At 34.1% G+C, this 16,684-nt stretch overlaps 1 protein-coding gene across 6 annotated transcripts in view; it reads left to right on the top strand.

The window, feature by feature from the left end:
* Positions 1-16,684, top strand: part of DMXL1 (Dmx like 1) — a 124,285-nt gene that overhangs the window by 49,687 nt on the left and 57,914 nt on the right. For all 6 annotated transcript variants that reach the window (XM_065918222.1, XM_065918221.1, XM_065918220.1 and 3 more), the window contains 11 exons: positions 56-1,741; positions 2,950-3,057; positions 4,871-5,040; positions 5,581-5,678; positions 6,682-6,847; positions 7,891-8,152; positions 9,206-10,299; positions 10,762-10,953; positions 13,411-13,487; positions 15,004-15,131; positions 15,630-15,878. In XM_065918222.1, coding sequence (XP_065774294.1) covers positions 56-1,741; positions 2,950-3,057; positions 4,871-5,040; positions 5,581-5,678; positions 6,682-6,847; positions 7,891-8,152; positions 9,206-10,299; positions 10,762-10,953; positions 13,411-13,487; positions 15,004-15,131; positions 15,630-15,878 — 4,230 coding nt within the window. The remainder of the gene's footprint in view (positions 1-55; positions 1,742-2,949; positions 3,058-4,870; positions 5,041-5,580; positions 5,679-6,681; positions 6,848-7,890; positions 8,153-9,205; positions 10,300-10,761; positions 10,954-13,410; positions 13,488-15,003; positions 15,132-15,629; positions 15,879-16,684) is intronic.

Here is a 16,684-nt window from a genome sequence, read left to right as displayed (position 1 = left end):
AATGGATTATTTTGACATCATTTGACATTTTGTTAATGGGTTATTTTTATTTTAGGACATCTGAGTTCTTCTTCCATATATCCCATATGCAGTGCACCTTATTTATTGGCAACTTCATGCTCAGATGAAAAAGTAAGATTCTGGAGATGTAGAGTAACAGATGGAGAATCTGCCACATCAAAGAATGGAGAAACAGATCTTACATACATTTGGGAAGAATGGCCATTGCTAATTGAAGATGGACTACAGAGCAATAGCAGTATAGCTGTACCTGGTAGGCCTATAGAAGTCAGCTGTGCACACACAAATCGTTTAGCAGTAGCATGTAAGCAGCCTATGTCTAATAGTAGATCTTCTCAGGACTTTGTGATGCATGTAAGTATTTTTGAATGTGAGTCTACAGGAGGTTCATGTTGGGTCCTTGAGCAGACAATTCATTTAGATGAGTTAAATACAGTGTTGGATTCTGGCATTAGTATTGATAGCAATTTAGTGGCCTATAATAAACAAGAGGTCTATTTATCTAGTAAAGAAAGTGTCACATCAAACACAAAGCATTTAGTTCACTTAGATTGGATGTCTAGAGAGGATGGTTCTCATATTCTGACTGTAGGAATTGGATCAAAACTTTTTATGTATGGACCCCTGTCTGGCAAAGTACAAGAACAGACTGGTAAGGAAAGCCTGGCGTTTCCTCTCTGGGAAAATACTAAAGTTGTGCCCCTTTCTCAGTTTGTACTGTTACGAAGTGTGGACTTGGTTTCTTCTGTAGAAGGCTCTCCACCTTTTCCTGTTTCCTTATCTTGGGTCCGAGATGGCATCCTGGTGGTAGGAATGGATTGTGAAATGCATGTGTATTCTCAGTGGCAGCCGTCTTCTAAACAAGAACCTGTTACAACAGATTCATATAATGGGAGCACTCCGTCTATAACGAGTTTAATAAAACAGAGTAACTCATCAAGTACTGGATTACATCCTCCAAAGAAAACTCTGACTCGATCCATGACCAGTCTTGCACAGAAGATCTGTGGGAAGAAAACTGCACTTGATCCTTCTGTGGATATGGAAGATTCAGGTCTTTTTGAAGCAGCTCATGTTCTTTCCCCAACTTTACCTCAGTACCATCCTTTGCAACTTCTGGAACTCATGGATCTTGGCAAAGTTCGGAGAGCAAAGGCCATCTTGTCGCATCTTGTGAAGTGCATTGCCGGGGAAGTCGTGGCTCTGAATGAAGCCGAATCTAATCATGAGCGCCGCCTTAGGTCCCTCACCATCAGTGCTAGTGGAAGTACTACTAGAGACCCCCAGGCATTCAACAAAAGTGAAAATACAGACTACACAGAAATTGATTCCGTTCCTCCACTTCCTTTATATGCCTTACTTGCAGCAGATGATGATAGCTGTTACTCATCCTTAGAGAAACCTAGTAATCAGAGTACCTTAAATAACTCAAACCAGTTGTCAAAAGAAAATTATGATGAGCTTTTTCAGATGCCAGCTTTAGTGACTGATCGTCATGTGTTAGAGGCAGATGAAGAAAATACAGAGCCTGTGGTTATTGACCTTTCACAGTACAGTCCAACTTACTTTGGTCCTGAGCATGCTCAGGTGCTTTCTGGCCACTTACTTCATTCTAGTTTACCAGGACTCAGCCGGATGGAGCAGATGTCTTTGATGGCTTTAGCAGACACAATTGCAACTACCAGCACTGATATTGGAGAAAGCAGAGACCGAAGCCAAGGTAAAACTAAATTGGATACAGGATTAGAGGAAAAACTGACGATAATATTTTTACTTATTTTTTCACAGAAAATAATCTTAAATAATTTTTGTAAAAATGATCGCCATAAAGGTTTGTTACATCATCATCATTGCCTTCACAATAGTTTTAACTTGAATATATGTTCTTTATCCCATAAGTTACAGTACTCTGAGAAAGTCCACAGAGATTCATTATGCCAATTCATTTTTAGCTGTCTACTTAACAAAAATCCAGTGATCCATTGCTTTTGAGTTTAGTGAAAGTTAACATTCTTAATAAATATCTTAGATACCCCAAAATAAAAAGTGTTTTCTTTATTTCGGACATCATGGCAATTCACTATTAATTTGGGTTTTTGAATATTGAGGTTTTTAAAAACTAACATTAATGTATACTCCTTCCTAGAATAACAAACAGGCCTACTAAAATTAGGTCTTCCCCTCACTCATCATTTTTTATTTTTAATTTCCTGAGTTATGAATAAAATTTATAAAATTCCCATCAGATTTCAAGTAAGATCTGAAATTAACAGTCTAGCCTTAAGTACCAGATATAGGTCAGTAGGATGCACCCTTTGAACTTTGCTTGAAAGGAAAATGTGGAGTAATTTTAAGAAAAAAGAATAATAATAATAAAAATTAAAACTTTAAGAAAAATTGGTTGTGAATTAACAATATTCAATATTACTAGTAGATATTATTTCTTGATCTATTTTACAACTGTTTGTTTTTCTTCATGTAAAGTAAAAATCAGGTCCCTCTACCATGTATCCATTTCTTCTAGTGTTAACAGTTACTGAATGGGGCATATGACTTGGATCAGTATGGAAAATATTGTACCTTGTACCACAGAGGTTAAAGTTTTTTAAAATTCTGTCAGATTTTAACTTAAATATTCATGTCAGAGGAGATTATATTATTAAAAAAATATCAGAGATCCTGAGTCAATTTGTTCTCTTTATTAGTTTTTTAATTATTTAACTATACAGCTTTTCCTATAATGTATAATTATATAGGAAAAAAGAAAGATAATAATTAGATTGATCGCTTTTGTCAGTTTCACAATGTTTTACCCTGTGTTTGGTGCCATGACATGCCCTGCTTGCCAGAATTATTAACACTTACTTGTGTTTTGCTCTTGAGATAGATTTTTATAGGTAATAATACTTTTTTTTTTCTGTTTTATAGGTGGAGAAACTCTTGATGAATGTGGCTTAAAATTTCTTCTGGCTGTTCGACTTCATACTTTTCTTACAACTTCTCTTCCAGCTTATCGAGCTCAACTCCTTCTCCAAGGTGATTTGTTAGTAATCTAATAAAAGGAAGTAAGCCAATTGGAAGAGAGGCTTAAAAACATTTAAGTTTTCTTTGTCTGGATATGATCATGACAAGTTTGATACATTCTGAATTTCCTTAATTTGTGTTAAAAACATTGGCTTTCACCTCATCTTCTTTGCTTTAAAATACTGAAATTTTTTTTGTAGATTTAGTGAAGAAATGGATTTTGGACAATTGAATATTACATCGTATGTTTTCAAATGCATTATACATTATAGGCCAGTTAGTATTGTTTCATTCTCTTTAATTTCTTTAAATTTTCTTTATTCTCCTTTTTGATTGACATCCATCTAAATTGATTTTCCCCCCAAATTTGAGATAATTTGAATAGAGAACTAATATATACTCAATTTTAATTGTTTTACAAAGAAAGAATACAGAACATAGAAAATAAAAATCTTTCTACTCCCAAAACTGCTATTAACATTAATATGTATTTCAGATATTAGTTTAATGACATTTCAAATACTTTTATATTATTAGTCAGGACTCCAAAGTAACAGAAATACTTTACTTAAATTTAAGGTAACTTAAAACAAAGCATTTATTGACTCAGTACCCCCAGGTTTAAGAAATAGAGCCAGCTTCTCGGATTATTGGATCTAGAAGTTTAAGCAGTGTTGTTGGAACTCTACAGCTTAACCTTTGCTCATTGGTCTCTGTCTCTTGTCTCTCTCTGCTTCCTCCTCCCTTTCATTTTGCATTTAGTCTTAGAAAAGAGAAGCTAAAATTCTAAGTCAGATATTTATTTATTTATGAAAAATTATTAAACTTGGTTGAGAGATATTAGGGAATCTAAAAATAATTTAGAACAACAGTCCATTCACAGTATAGATGTTTATTTGTTTTTTATTTACAGATTCTTTATTTCCAAAGACTTGGGTATTGTGGGCAATTCAGATTCAATATCACTGTATATTACATTAAAAATTTTAGTTTATATGTTTGTATATGTCAAGGCCAAATCTTACAATTAATCATTTACTTTATTCAGTAATGCTAAACAAAATGTAATTTGAAGAGACAAAATAGAAACTGAATGATTAACACCACATGTGTGAGCCAATAAATAGATCGAGAGACTTGCTGATGTAAATGATACTTTATAAATATAAAAGTATCTTATTAATATAGTGATATGAGGTAATAAAAGTTATTATGTGCTGGGTGCTATCCCAAATGCTTCAACTATATTTTTTCTTCTAATCCTCACAAGAATGTAATGAGGTAGGTGCCATAGTTATTCACATCTTGTAAATAAGGAAGTTGAGGAATCAGGAGACTAAGTAACTTACCCATAGTTATATAGTTAGTTAGGATGGAGCTGGAATTTAATTCATGCATTTTTGACTCCAGAGTTTTTGCAGTCTTAAATTCTGTTCACCATCTGTACTGTCTCGATGCATTTTTAATTCCATGAAATTAAATCCACATGACACATATTGACCAAAGGAGATCAAACATACTAGAGAATAGAAAGACTCAGCACAGTGGCATTTGTCCATAAGGATTTTTTATCTTTTTTAAAAAATATATTTTAATTATAGACAATACATGCTCATTGTAGAAAATATTGATGTGATCAAGTTATTTGGAGAAGCAAGATAAAAAACCAACACATATTCCTTCCAACCTCATACACTTAATAGTTATAACTTGTAAGTCATACATATAAACTTTTAGGCATTTCTGTTGCAAATATGAGCATTCATTTCTGATCATAATTATATAGTCATATTTCTTATAAACATTATTTTTTATACTTCTTCAGGCCTCTCTACTAGTCATTTTGCCTGGGCATTTCATTCAGTAGCAGAAGAAGAACTACTGAACATGTTGCCAGCGATGCAAAAAGACGATCCCACGTGGTCTGAACTTAGAGCTATGGGTGTAGGGTGGTGGGTCCGGAATACCCGCATCTTACGCAAGTGCATAGAAAAGGTGAGTGTTTTATTTTGGTGTAAAAATGAAATAATATGTATTGCATGTTTATTGAAATAATATTCCATATTTACTCTCCTGTTACTCTTTAACCAGTAAAATCCTTTTAAGTCTTTATATTTCAGGGTAGCATGTTAATGTAATTTTTTAAAATTTATATTCTAATTCTTAAATTGCTAGTTGATATATTTATTTAGTAGTATATATCTGTCTTTTACAAAAAGTATAAACATGCATATTTAGGAAAATAAAGTCGAAAAAAAAAAAAAGGAAAATAAAGCCGTACTCAAGAGCTTGTCATGGAAAGCATAGTACTGTTTCCTCCTCTTTGTGACCTTGATTACTTTTGTAATTATAAAATAAATAAATTTACATATAAATATACATGTGTTCATTCACATATTTTTTTAATTTATTGAACATTTGAGTAGAGAATGTATGACAGTTTATATATAAAGGAAAGTATTTGTTTACTTAAAAACTGTTTCTGTGAAATTTTGACCAATACTTTTTTTTTTGACCAATACTTTGTAATTACAGGTAGCCAAAGCAGCCTTTTATAAAAAGAATGATCCTTTAGATGCTGCCATTTTTTACCTAGCAATGAAAAAGAAAGCTGTGATTTGGGGATTATATAGGTAGGTGAAAAAACTGCTTCAAAATGGAAAACTCTCCATAAAAAATATGAAGTAAAGATTTATTGTGCTTGTTAGTGTGGTTCATGTAGATTGTTAGTTATTTTTGTGTTTAGCAGACTTCGTGTGAAAAAAGCCCAGGTGTCTACCAGAGCAAAAGAATGTTGATGAGGTTACATTCAGTTTTTTTTCAGTTTATCAGTCCATAAAAACATCTTTTTGCTTATTTTAATGACGTCTTGTGATGCTCTGGGAGGACAAAGAACTAAACCAGAAACTTCTATCTAGATTGGGGAAGAAGGTGAATTGGTGGAGTTTTGAAAATGCATCTGCCCTCTGCCCTGTCAGGAGCTCTTGGCCCAGACTTAACCTTCCAAACCACTCTTTTCCTAAGGGCCCTGACCCCATTCTTGAGCTAGGGTCATTTAGAATTTTTCTCATTAACTTGTCCTCAGCTAGGCTTGGTGAATGTGATGGCCATAAATAGTTCACTCTTTGTTTGGGATTCAGTCTAGGTGTATCCATATGAACAGTAACCTTTGGTGAAAATCGTGGTATCAGTCAGTTGTCTCAAAGACTAGATTTTAGCCTCTTAGAAGTTTTACTTCAGGACAGATTCCTTGGTGATGATTTTTATCATCAAAGTCATTCTCAACTGGGCAGTAAGGGGGTACATACAGGCATTTGATTAAATGGTAAAGTAGCACAGAATTTAATATAAATTACATATTTTGTATAGATTTCAAAATAATTTCTCAAACTGCTGCTAATGCAGGTTTCTTTGTAATTTAAAACAATTTTTTTTCAGTAATCTCTGGAATTTATGTGAAAAAGTAAATGTTTACCATAAATGTTCTTTTTGCTCAGAAAAGAAACAGATGTGTAGTAATTTATGAACTGGTAATTGTTTCTTTTGAGTTTTAACTTCTAAGTGGCTAACTTCATAAAGTTGGTTCTGATATAGAAACTTTATGTTTCAAAATTTTCATACTTTATTTTTTTATAGATCCCAAAAAGACTCCAAGATGACACAGTTTTTTGGACACAATTTTGAGGATGAGAGATGGCGTAAAGCAGCTTTAAAAAATGCTTTTTCTTTGTTAGGAAAACAACGATTTGAACATTCAGCAGCATTTTTTCTATTAGCTGGTTGCCTCAGAGATGCAATTGAGGTATGAGCAATTAAAAAAAATATATATATCATTGTCATCCTTTTAAGCTCTTTATGGTTTAAATTTTTTTTTTTTAATTTCAACTTAAGTATAATGGAACTAACAAAGGCTTAATGCATAAAGTAACTAGTAATACTTAATAGTGACTTTAAAATTTTGTCATTTAGCTTGAATGATATTTATACAGAATTAAAATTAACCAGGTTGTGTTGGTTGAGATAGGGCGTTGATCTGCCTCCTAAGAATATTTATGAACAGGTTAAAAAAGAAAAAAATTTGTCCTATCATTTTTAACATGTGTGTGTGTACTGAGTTGCTTAAGTCATGTGTGAATGTATGGACTGTAACCCACCAAGCTCCTCTGTCCATAGGATTTTCCAGGCAAGAACACTGGAGTGGGTTGCCATGCCCTTCTCCAGGAGATCTTCCCCACCCAGAGATCAAACATGAGTCTCCTGCATTGCAGGCGGATTCTTTACTGCTGAAGCTACTGGGGAAGCCTCATCACTTTCAATATATTTGGACCTATATTTGGCTCTGTGTTAGCTGATGAACCTTAGCAAATTTTTAATTGATTACGCCTTAGTAAACCTTATAAAAAGTTATAAATATTTTAAATATAACATTTCTATCTCAAATTGCCCTTTTGCTCAGAGTTTCATACAAATGATTCAAAACAGCTTTTTGATTTGGAAACATTAGTCTGCTGAGGTGGATGGGAAAGAGTGAAAACTCAAGGATAAAATATGTCATTTAAATTGATGTAATTAAGAATTATTCAGTATTTTTCCGTCAGACTCTTTTTGCAAATATATACGTAGTACTACCTAAACCACCACCACCACTTAGTACTACCAGTTAAATTAGCATAAGTGTTGTCAGGTGGATTTGCTAAAGTAAGCGGCATGTTTTACTTATTATCCCTGTTCACTAATTTCAGATATTATTAAAGCTTTATGTTCATGTAGTTATTAATGAGTCAGTTTGAGTCTTTTACCTTAAAAGATACCCTTATTTATAAACAGTGTTTCTTCTTTTTGAAGGTATGTCTTGAGAAACTGAATGACATTCAGTTGGCTCTTGTAATAGCAAGACTCTATGAGTCTGAATTTGATACATCTGCAACATATAAATCTATTTTACGTACAAAAATTTTGGGAATTGATTCTCCTGTCAGTGAACTCAATTTGTTGAATATAAATATGCATTATGATCCTTTCCTTCGAAGTATGGCATATTGGATTTTAGAAGATTATAGTAGTGCTCTGGAGACATTAATAAAGCAGCCTGTCACAAAGGATGATGGTAAGCTACACTTCTAACATCTTAATTATTAAGAGTTTACCAGGTTCAGAACACACTGTTGGATGCTAAGGATAATACAAAGCAAATTGAAGACATAAATGGTCTAAGACTTTATGGTTTAGTTGGGGACACAGAGTTACGTATACAGTTTATTACCCACCTCCTGCCCTTCCAGAAAGTTAAATCCTTTGAAAGCCAAGGGCTTTGGATTTTCTGTTTTTATGAAATCAGTGTATTGAACATAGATGTTATCAACATTGAATATAAATGTTTGAAGAAAATAGTGACATACAGTGAAAGAAAAGTGGTTGGATTTGGACTATAATTTTAATGTTGACTAGATAGGACTGAATTGGAGATGGAATTTAAAGGGATTGAGAGTCAAATTTAACTCCTGGATTTTTAGTTTGAGCAGTGGGTAAATGATAGTGGGAAGGCTAGGAGCAGAGCTTAGGGAGTGTTGCTTTACATAAAAAAGGCTTCTCAGTTTTTAGGCCAAGGGCACAGTGAATAAAAAGGCCTTGAGACAAGATTATTTACATGTAAGTGGCAATATAATATAGGCCCTTGGATATAATGTTCTAGATTCACAGGTTGGAGTTGGGACTAGAAATAGAGATGTGCAGGTTATCACATATAGGTAGTGTTTAAAGCCATGGGGCTGTAAGTGTTCAACCAGGGACTGTAGATAGAGAAGTCAAGTACTGAACTCTTGGACACTCAGCATTTCAAAGCAGAGAAGGTGAGGAAGATCTAGCAAAGCAGACTGACTGAGAAGTTGTATCTAGGAAAGGAGGGGGAAAAGAACTATGTTTTAAAATATCTCACATTATTACTTGAAGAGATGTGAAATCAGCAAACCTTTGTTTTCCTACTGTGTTAGAACATTTTCATTACAAATGTGTTCTTGTCTATTCAATGCTATGTATTAGTGTGGTCTTCTAAATTTTTCTCATAAGACCAGGTAGATACTGGTATCATGATAGAGAAAAAGGGCCACACACACAACTCCTGAAGAATTTTTCTTGGCTCATGAAATGAATTTACTTTCAGATCAAGTCATGATGTCAGCCTGCAATCCTGCAGTTTTTAATTTCTACAATTACCTAAGAACACATCCTCTTTTGCTGAGACGTCATTTTGGATCATCTGATGCATTTTCCACACACATGAGTTTAACAGGAAAAAGTGGACTAGCAGGAACAATTAATTTAAGTGAAAGAAGATTATTTTTTACTACTGCCAGTGCTCATTTAAAAGCTGGCTGCCCTATGCTGGCTTTGGAGGTGTTATCAAAGATGCCAAAAGTCATCAAGAAAACAAAACCTTTTTGTAGAATGTCTAGTTTTTTGGATACTAGTAAAGACTGTTCTCCTTCTTCTCCATTAAAATTGGATGCAAGGGAAGATAAGTCTTCAGCAATTGATTGGTCACAGTCACTAATGAATGGTTTTGGATCTTCTTCAGAGGGTTCCTCAGAAAAGCAATCAAACTCCACTCTTTCTTTTGACTGGAGCCAACCAAGTGTTGTATTTCAGGATGACTCTTTAGAATTAAAGTGGGACAGTGATAACGATGAAGAAAATGAGGATGTCCCACTTTCAATGAAAGAACTAAAACCTTCAGAGGGAAAAATTGAGAAAAAACTGGATGAAACAAGTTCTAATTACACAGAATCTCTCAGCGCAGTAGATGAAAATGACATTTTAAATCCATCAGAAGATGTAATTGCAGTTCAGTTAAAATTTAGAGCCTGTTTAAAGATCCTCACAGTAGAACTTCGTACTTTATCTACTGGCTATGAAATAGATGGTGGAAAACTGCGATATCAGCTATACCACTGGCTTGAAAAAGAGGTGATAGCCCTTCAGAGAACTTGTGACTATTGTTCAGATCCTGAGGAAGTACAGTCTGCATTTGGCGAAAATGGAGATGCAGTTGAACTAAATGAGGATCCTGAAGATTTGCTTCAGCAAACAAAAGTGAAACAACTGAGAGAAAATTTTCAGGAAAAAAGACAGTGGCTTTTGAAATATCAGTCTCTCTTGAGGATGTTTCTTAGTTACTGCATACTTCATGGATCCCATGGTGGGGGTCTTGCATCTGTGAGAATGGAATTGATTTTGCTTTTACAAGAATCTCAGCAGGTATGTAACTTAAATGATAACCAGTCAAGATAGTACTTTTATGAAAAACAGTTTTTGAGATTGCTTCTTTTAGTTTTTAAATATTCAAATTGTTGATTTTCTTAATTATGGTTACTTTAAGGAATGCTACTTTTCTGTGGCACTTCGTATTGTGAATTTCTAGAGTTGTAAATGTATTGTGGCTTAAGAACAGTTGCATGTCAGACCCTAAGGTCTACTTAGTTCATATTAAGCAGTCTTATATGAAGGCTTGCGAGGTGATAGTAAGAGTATTGTCCCATCATTATTCATTATAATCGGTGGAAGGTTGACTACCTCAGGTCCCTTCTAGCTCTGTAAGAGTTTCTGTTTTGCTTTTAATTTTTAATCGTTCTGAAGTTTTTCAAAGAGACCCCTGACTTACTTAAGTAATGGATTATAACTGTAAATAGTTTATCAACCTTTTTTCCCTTTGTTTTTAAGGAAACAGCAGAACCAATATTTCCTAGCCCTCTTTCAGAGCAGACCTCAGTACCTCTCCTCTTTGCTCGTACAGCCAGTGCCAAAACAGTTGTTGCCAATCCACTGTTGCACCTTAGTAATCTAACGCATGATATTCTACATGCCATAATTAACTTTGATTCACCACCCCATCCTGATATTCAGAGCAATAAAGTAAGTATGTTTGGTTTCAAACATTTAATTAACCTATATACTATCATATAGCTAAGAGGTAAGTGTTAAGGCTTTATATAAATGATTTTAAACATCATCCTATGCTTAGTGATTGTTACATAGCTGAGTTTGTATTGATTTTGATCAAAGAAAACTTGACGGTAGGTCAGGCTTATTTTACCTGTATTATTTACCCAAAGGGTACTTCATTTTTTAACTTTTATTTTATCTTATTTAACCATTTCATTTAGGTAAGAATAATTGTATGTATGTATGCTTTTATGAGTAACTCTTTAGTGTACAGTTAGCAAAAAAAAAAAAAAGTTTTTAAGAGACAGAAACAATATTGTATTAAAGAACTAGTATGTAAGTATCTCTTTTTTTTTTCTCTCATAGTCTGTCATCTGATTCTCTCCTGCCTCACAAGCTGTGATATCATTCTGTTTCCATTTTCTTCTTGTTTAATGGTAGCCTCTCTTACAGTTTTTCCCTCCTGGATAACCTAACCCTTATAAATTAATTTTGCCACTTTATTTCTGGTACTGCCCAGTAGAATAAATGCCCACATTGCATATTATAGAATTAGGAATTTAATTTTCTTCAGATTATGCTAATTTTAAGCAAATTTCATTCCATATTTAACTTTAATAATAAACATATCCCTGATGTATCACCTTCTGCTGCTTAAAAACCACCCTGAAACATTAGTATTAATAGCTAAAAATATCTATGATTTATTTTGCTCATGATTCTATGGGTTGGCTTATCAGTTCTTCTAGTTTGGGGTAGCTGGATTGATAGCTGGATACCTCATTTGTCTTTGGTCAGCAATCAGGTTGGCTGGATTCTGGATGACCTAAGATGGCCTTATTTACTTTCTGGTGGTTGGTGGGCCATCTGCAAGATTGTCAGGAGATGTTAGAATGACCAGAGACTCTGAGATGTATCTCAGCTGCCAGTAGGCATACTTAGAGTATTAGGCTGTGTTCTCTAAAGAAATAGAATCAAAAGGGGGTGTGAGTGTGTGTTTTATAGAAAGAGGCTTATTTTAAGCAATTTACTCACTTCATTATGGAGGGTGAGAAGTCTCAAGATCTGTGGGCATGCTGGAGACCCAGGAGAACAGATCATGTAGTTCCAGTCTGAGGCAAAGGCCTGAGAGCCAGGGTAACTGATGGGATAAGTTCCAGTCCAAATGCCAGCAAGCCTGAGACGCAAGAAGAGCCGTTGTTTCAGTTCTTGCCTGAAAGTAGGCAAAGACCACCAGTGTCCCAGCTCAGTGCAGCCAAGCAGAATTCCCTCATACTCAGCCTTTTTGTTCTATTCCGGTACTTCAATTGACTGGGTAAGGCCCATTCATAGACTACCAATTCAAATGTTAATCTCATCCAAAATCACCCTAACAGACAAACCTAGAATAACATTTGACCTAATGTCTAAGCACCTCTTGGCCCAGTCAGATGGACACATAAAGTTAACCATTTCACCTGGGTTGTTTCATATAGTGGTTTCAGGGGTTTAAAGAGTCAGAGTAGAATTTGCAAGAGTTTTAGAGAACTAGGTTCAGAAATAACACATCACTTTTGCTGTGTCCTCTTGCACAAACCAAGTCACAAAGTAAGCCCAAATTCATTAAGTGGTGAGATAGACTCTGCCTTTTGGTTAGAGAAGTTAGAAAATATTATCATTTTTGCAGTCTCCCATATTTGGTCTTTGTTGTCTTTGTTTATATGATGCTATCCTTGACTTTAACTCATGTCACATGTCTATTGATAATTGAAGGAAAAATAGCAGTTAGATTTTAATCTGCAAAAGAGAGTATCATATTTCATAATTAGATCAGGAACCTTGTTTTTTGAATACTCTAGTGTATTTCTTACCTAGATTAAGCTTCTCCTTCATCCTCAGATCTACTTCTGTTACTTCTCATGTCATGCCATGTTTAGAGCTCTGTCTTTCTTAATACAAGCATTTTCCTTCAGTTGCTGTCTTTTATACCTTTTTCTTTCTCAAAAATTTCACTCTCTTCAAATTGTTTTCTGTAGTAACTTGAATAGTTCATAAATGAACTGTCATTATCAGGCAGGGCTTTACGTTTTGGTTGAGGAGGGAACAGGTTGAGTCTTGGAGGGCTTGCTTTTAATGCATGCACTTTTAATGCATTCAGCACTGCTCTGCCGAATAGCTAACATCTGTTCTTGTTTGCCCTTAAAATAGAAATTAAGTAGCAGTTGTGTATTTTATAATTTCTGCCAGAGGCCTCAGGTTTTATTTGTGTCTGTGTGTGTATTTGTAGCGCGATGTCTCCAGACAGAAATGAGTATTAAGGAAAAAAAGGAAATAGTTTATTAGGGCAAAATAGTTTTTCATCTTTTTTAAAAAATGCTGATTATATTAAGCTTTGAAAAAGGTTCAGTTTTTAAAAGTTATAAATTGATTTTGTGTTTTTTCCTCCAGGTATATGTAATGCATACTTTAGCAGCCTCACTTTCTGCTTGTATCTATCAGTGCCTTTGTGGTGGTCATAATTACAGGTAAACATCTTCTTGTGAAATTTAAGAATGTTTGTAGTAACTGCTGAGGTTTGAGAATTTGTGTGCTCTTGCTTTAGGAACACGTATACAGCAGTCCACTTTAGCTAATGCAAAAAGCATATGGAGAAATGTTGAGTCATTTTTTTTCATCTTTGCAATTTTAGCATTTGTCTTTATGGCAAATGCATCTCAAGTTAAACTCTTCACAGTTAACTTATTTAACTGCCTTTTATTGATCACTGCCTAATGCTAGACAGTGTGATATCACTGGAATAAGATCTCCTTCCTTAAGGTCATGCTAGTTAGACACAAACATATAAACTGATAAATGATATGTAATATGACATCATACTTAAATGATATATCCTCTAAGATGATAGTAAAATGCTCAGGGAACACAGAGGAGGGAGTGACTGGCTTGGAATTGAGAAAAATTTTACACTGTCCTTGATGTTTATGATTTTCTTCTCTATGTCCTAAGGTTTCACTGTAATTTTTTTAGGCTTTTGAAACATATTGTTTGACACCGTGGGGTTATATCTTTTTTTCTTTGCAATTCTCTTATTCTATTTCTTCAAGTATTTTATCTTCTCTCTTCTCTTTCCTTTTATGAGACAGATATTGGAACTTGTGGATCCCTTCTTTTTCTTTTAGTTTTCCTTTTAAATGATCTATTTATTAATTTTATTTTTGCTTCATTTCAGAAGAAATCCTAGCTTCAGTTTCCAGACACTAATTCATTCTTCCATGTTTTTCTTTTATTTTTTAAATTTTATTAATTTATTTTTGGCTGCTCTGCATCTTATGGCTTCATGTGGGCTTTCTCTACTCCTGGCGAGCGGGGGCTATTGTCGTGGGGGGTGGGCTGCTCACTGCAGTAGGTTCTCTTGTGGACTACAGGCTCTAGGGCCCTCGGGCTTAGGTGTCCCGTGGCATGTGGGATCATCCCAGGCCAGGGATTGAACCCATGTCCCTGGCACTAGCAGGCAGATAAACCACTGGACCACCAGGGAAGTCCTTCTTCCATGTTTTTCATTAAACTCCTGCTATCTGGTGCATATACCTGATATAGCCTACCTGACGTTGGGTACAGTAGCCATTAGATATCAAATTGAACCTAAACTGGCTTTGTTTTCAACTTTGTTATTGATATATGTAAATTATATACCTTTGTGATATATAAGCTTCCTATTTGTGGTCAATAACAGTTTTCTCATTTGTATGTATTTTATGACTTTCAGTAAATATATTTAAAAGCTATCATATCTATTTTAATTTAGAAAATTTAAAGGACACTTTGTTTTGTTGTAGTACTAGAATATACAGTATAGTACTTAAGATATAAAGCAGTATAACTAATACACAAAAGTTTGTATTTAAGTTACTCTAAATGTTAGATCTCAAACATAGAAATAAATGTGAAATTCATTTTAGGTCATTCTTTGTTATTATTATTGTTTTATTGCAATTGGAGGTCACTATAGATAGTTATTATTTAAATTTTTTTTTCTCTCAGTTCATTTCAAACAAATCAGTTTACTGGAATGGTGTATCAGACAGTACTGCTTCCCCATCGACATTCCTTGAAAACAGGAAGCTTAGATGAAGCCATAACTCCCAATACATCACCAGCTCAATGGCCAGGTATAAAAAGTTATATATATACATATATATACACACAAGTTTTTTCTTAGCTTTATTGAACTTAATCAGCTGAGGAAAAAGTAGGTTTGGTTTGGTTTTGCTGTGTGATAATCATTGTTAAGTATTGTTAGAATTGATTCCAATTCATTATTCATCATTTACTACAAATTATCCAGTTATATAACATTAGTTTTTCCTTTATAATAATACTAAAATAACTCAAATGTTTTGTCATATCATTTTTTTATACTTTTGCTTTTGTTGTAATAGAAAAACATTGTTATGTTATTTCCAGTGTCTATATAAATTGAACAGATAGCTCAACACTTATTCATTAACTGCAGTAGCCTCTAGTGGTCTTTGAAACTGTGGAAGAAAATATTTTTATCCTTGATGCTAAAACATTTTTTCAAAAATTAGGAACTGTAGTTAATTTTTTATTTATTAAATTTATTGTCAGTGGTAGCTAATGGTAACTATATTTGTTCTTTCTCCTAGGAATAACTTCTCTAGTTCAACTTTTGAATTCTTCTGGGGAGGAAGCCCAGTCAGGACTTACGATCTTGCTTTGTGAGATTCTCACAGCAGTGTATCTTAGTCTGTTCATTCATGGCTTGGCAACACATTCTAGTAATGAACTATTTCGGATTGTGGCCCACCCTCTAAATGAAAAAATGTGGTCTGCTGTATTTGGTGGAGGTGCGCGTGTTCCCAGCAAAGAACAAGCACACTCAAAAGCTTTACCTGGTTAGTTTTCAATCTGTTTTATTTTATTTTTGAAGGCTACCACTTTATTCATCTGAATGATAAGTTTGTTAAATGTAATTATATGTTAATTTATTCACAGGAAGTTATGTTATAGACCATTTTCTTAGAGCGTGAATAAATAGTTTTATGGAAAACATACAATATGAAGTTTCTGGTATAATTATTAAACTTTAAGATACTGGTACACCAGTGATTAGAGCTATCTAATGTAATTTAAAATCTTTTACTATTGAAATTTTCGTCTGTTTTGAAAAATACTGTAACACTGGTTTTTGTTCTATCCCAAATACAGACTCTCTCTTCTTTCTTTGGCAGGAAGGTACTTTGCTATGCCTAGCCCCCACCAGGTAGTGGTATTCTCCATGGAGTGTGTGGGCTTTTCCAAAGCTCTTTCAACCATCAGTTCTCATAGCCCTCCCAGTCTTGCAGGCAAGATATTAGCTTTAGAAATAGGCTTTTACAGTTCAGCTTGCTTTGTGTTGTTTTGGAAGGGTTGGGATACAGTGGGCTGATTTTATTTTGTCTGGCACTTAGAAAATTGAAAATTTTCCATTAATCAAGTCATATTTTTGATTTAAAACAATGATTAGCATTTTAGAAAACCATCCCTGCTTCTTTTAATTCTGCTTTAGTTCTTCACTTTGATGTTTTCTATTCCTTAGACTTTAATGTATTTTTAAATGGGTAGAAATAAAGAAATGTCAGTGCTAATCATGGTAAATCAGACTATGGCTTGAAGTGACTGGAAAAACATTTCAAATAAGGCTGCTTTCTGTTTGCGTATC

The sequence above is a fragment of the Muntiacus reevesi genome, chromosome 1, assembly GCF_963930625.1.
Source record: "Muntiacus reevesi chromosome 1, mMunRee1.1, whole genome shotgun sequence".
Lineage (NCBI taxonomy): Eukaryota > Metazoa > Chordata > Mammalia > Artiodactyla > Cervidae > Muntiacus > Muntiacus reevesi.
Note: the sequence above shows the minus strand (reverse complement) of the source record. Positions and strands in the feature narration are given on the sequence as shown.